At 42.8% G+C, this 1,952-nt stretch overlaps 1 protein-coding gene across 1 annotated transcript; it reads right to left on the reverse strand.

The window, feature by feature from the left end:
- Window positions 1-373: 373 nt before the first annotated feature.
- LOC104943677 (valine--tRNA ligase, mitochondrial-like) lies at window positions 374-1,584 on the reverse strand (the record flags this gene model as incomplete). Its single annotated transcript, XM_010769130.1, has 3 exons — window positions 374-513; window positions 1,251-1,332; window positions 1,487-1,584. Coding segments are annotated over 3 exons (320 nt in total), but the record flags the coding sequence as incomplete, so codon positions are not given.
- Window positions 1,585-1,952: the final 368 nt, after the last annotated feature.

The following is a 1,952-nucleotide window of genomic DNA, read 5'->3' on the forward strand; positions in this document are numbered from 1 at the left end:
CGAAGGAATTTCCCCGCGATGTTTGAAATTATTGATATTTATCGGAACGGTATCGCACCTTCTTTTTTAAACTGACGGTTCGAGATGACTTGTTATTTATTGACCTATTTATTGTGATGCTATGAACTATTTATCGTGTAAATTGGAATGATCCAAATCCAGGCTCCCGGGTGTATCTGTGTGCTTTCTTCCTGTATGTTCCTGCCGGTGTACGTAACATAAGCTGCTCATAACCAATTGCACCTTGCAGGATTAATAAAGTTGTTGATTGATTGATTGATTGATTGATTGATTGAAGCCCGAGTACAAATGTAAAGTGTTCTTCCCATGTGTGTCTCCATTATTTCCTCCTATCCTGTTGTAATAACTGTACATCCAGGTGAAGAGGATCACCTCGATGTCTGAGATGGCCGACTCCAGAGCACAGCTCCAATTGACCAGAGCCTCGGAGCGGTAGATCCTCCCCGAGTCAGCCAGCCTGACGAAGGCCTCGCTCACCGCCCTGCTGAACGCCTGAGGGGGCAGAGAGGTTCAGGACAGACTGCTCACAGTCACACTCTTCACATGTATTATTTATTCTAAAATCTTCACTCCATACATCCAATAGAATATGTCAATACACTGAAACATGCAAGGAGATATTTATTATAATTATAAACCGTACACATTTTTTTCAATGTATATGAATGCACCGAATACTAACTGTTAAAGCACTACAATACACTACTGTCTTTGAATGTCTCAGCAGCCTCCTGATGCACCTTTACCTGCTGATCTGGGCTTTTCTTCAGGTTGCACAAATGACCAATGACACAATGAATCACCCGTTTCCAATGCAGATGTTTTGTGTACCTTCACAGTTTGCTGCAGTTAGTACAATGTACGTATAGTAATATATCACTTTATATAATAAAAAATAACAGCATTTAGTTTGAGTTGGTCTGTAAAAGTGTTTTGTAAATTATGTTGAATGATTAATATTGTGTAGTCTATGGACACTATATAGATATTTATTATTTTATTGCAGGTATGATTATATGTACTGTTAATGTTTTGTTTTTTTATCATATTCTTAACTCATGTTCAATTCCTAGTTGACATGCTGTTGTAACAAACATTTCCTTATTTGGGATGGACAACATAGAGTATATCTAATCCATTATCTCTTAACATATGACAGGAACAATCACATTAAAGTGTAACACCTACAGCACTCGTTCAGGAGATATAATAAGTGAGTGTCCTCTTACTGGGTCCATGGTGAAGCAGGCTCTGCTCCAGTCCAGAGAGGCTCCCAGACTCCTCAGCTGCTGGTAGATCTCCTCTCCCCTCCTACACACACACACACACACACACACACACACACACACACACACACACACACACACACACACACACACACACACACACACACACACACACACAGCTCAGAGAAGACACCATGTTGAGACACAGGGGGGGAGTGATGGTGAGAGGGGGGACTCACTCGTTCTTCCATTTCCACACCTCCCTCAGAAACTCCTGCCTGGTGAAGTCCTGCCTGCGCCTGCCTGCCTCCCTCAGCAGCCTCCTCTCCACCACTGTCTGACACACACACACACACACACACACACACACACACACTCAGTGTGGGAAGGGTCTCTGGATGATTAACAGTTTCTTCAGAAATGTCTCGTCTTGATGTCAGAGGTTTGTTGAGACTCCTCTTCATAAAGACTTGAATAAACTGCAGCTGCTTCAGTCAGTGAACGCACCGCCGTGAGACTCCTCACTTCAGCAGACATGTGGGTCACATGAGGCTGAGACTAACTTTAGTTGTTGTTGTCCAGTCGCTCCCTGTTGGTGCTGCAGGGCTTTCACAATAAGAGCATGTGTTCTGACCTTTCACAATAAGAGCGTGTGTTCTGACCTTTCACAATAAGAGCATGTGTTCTGACCTTTCACAATAAGAG

This window comes from Notothenia coriiceps, unplaced genomic scaffold (genome assembly GCF_000735185.1).
Source record: "Notothenia coriiceps isolate Sejong01 unplaced genomic scaffold, NC01 NC01_scaffold00006524, whole genome shotgun sequence".
In the NCBI taxonomy this organism is placed as follows: domain Eukaryota; kingdom Metazoa; phylum Chordata; class Actinopteri; order Perciformes; family Nototheniidae; genus Notothenia; species Notothenia coriiceps.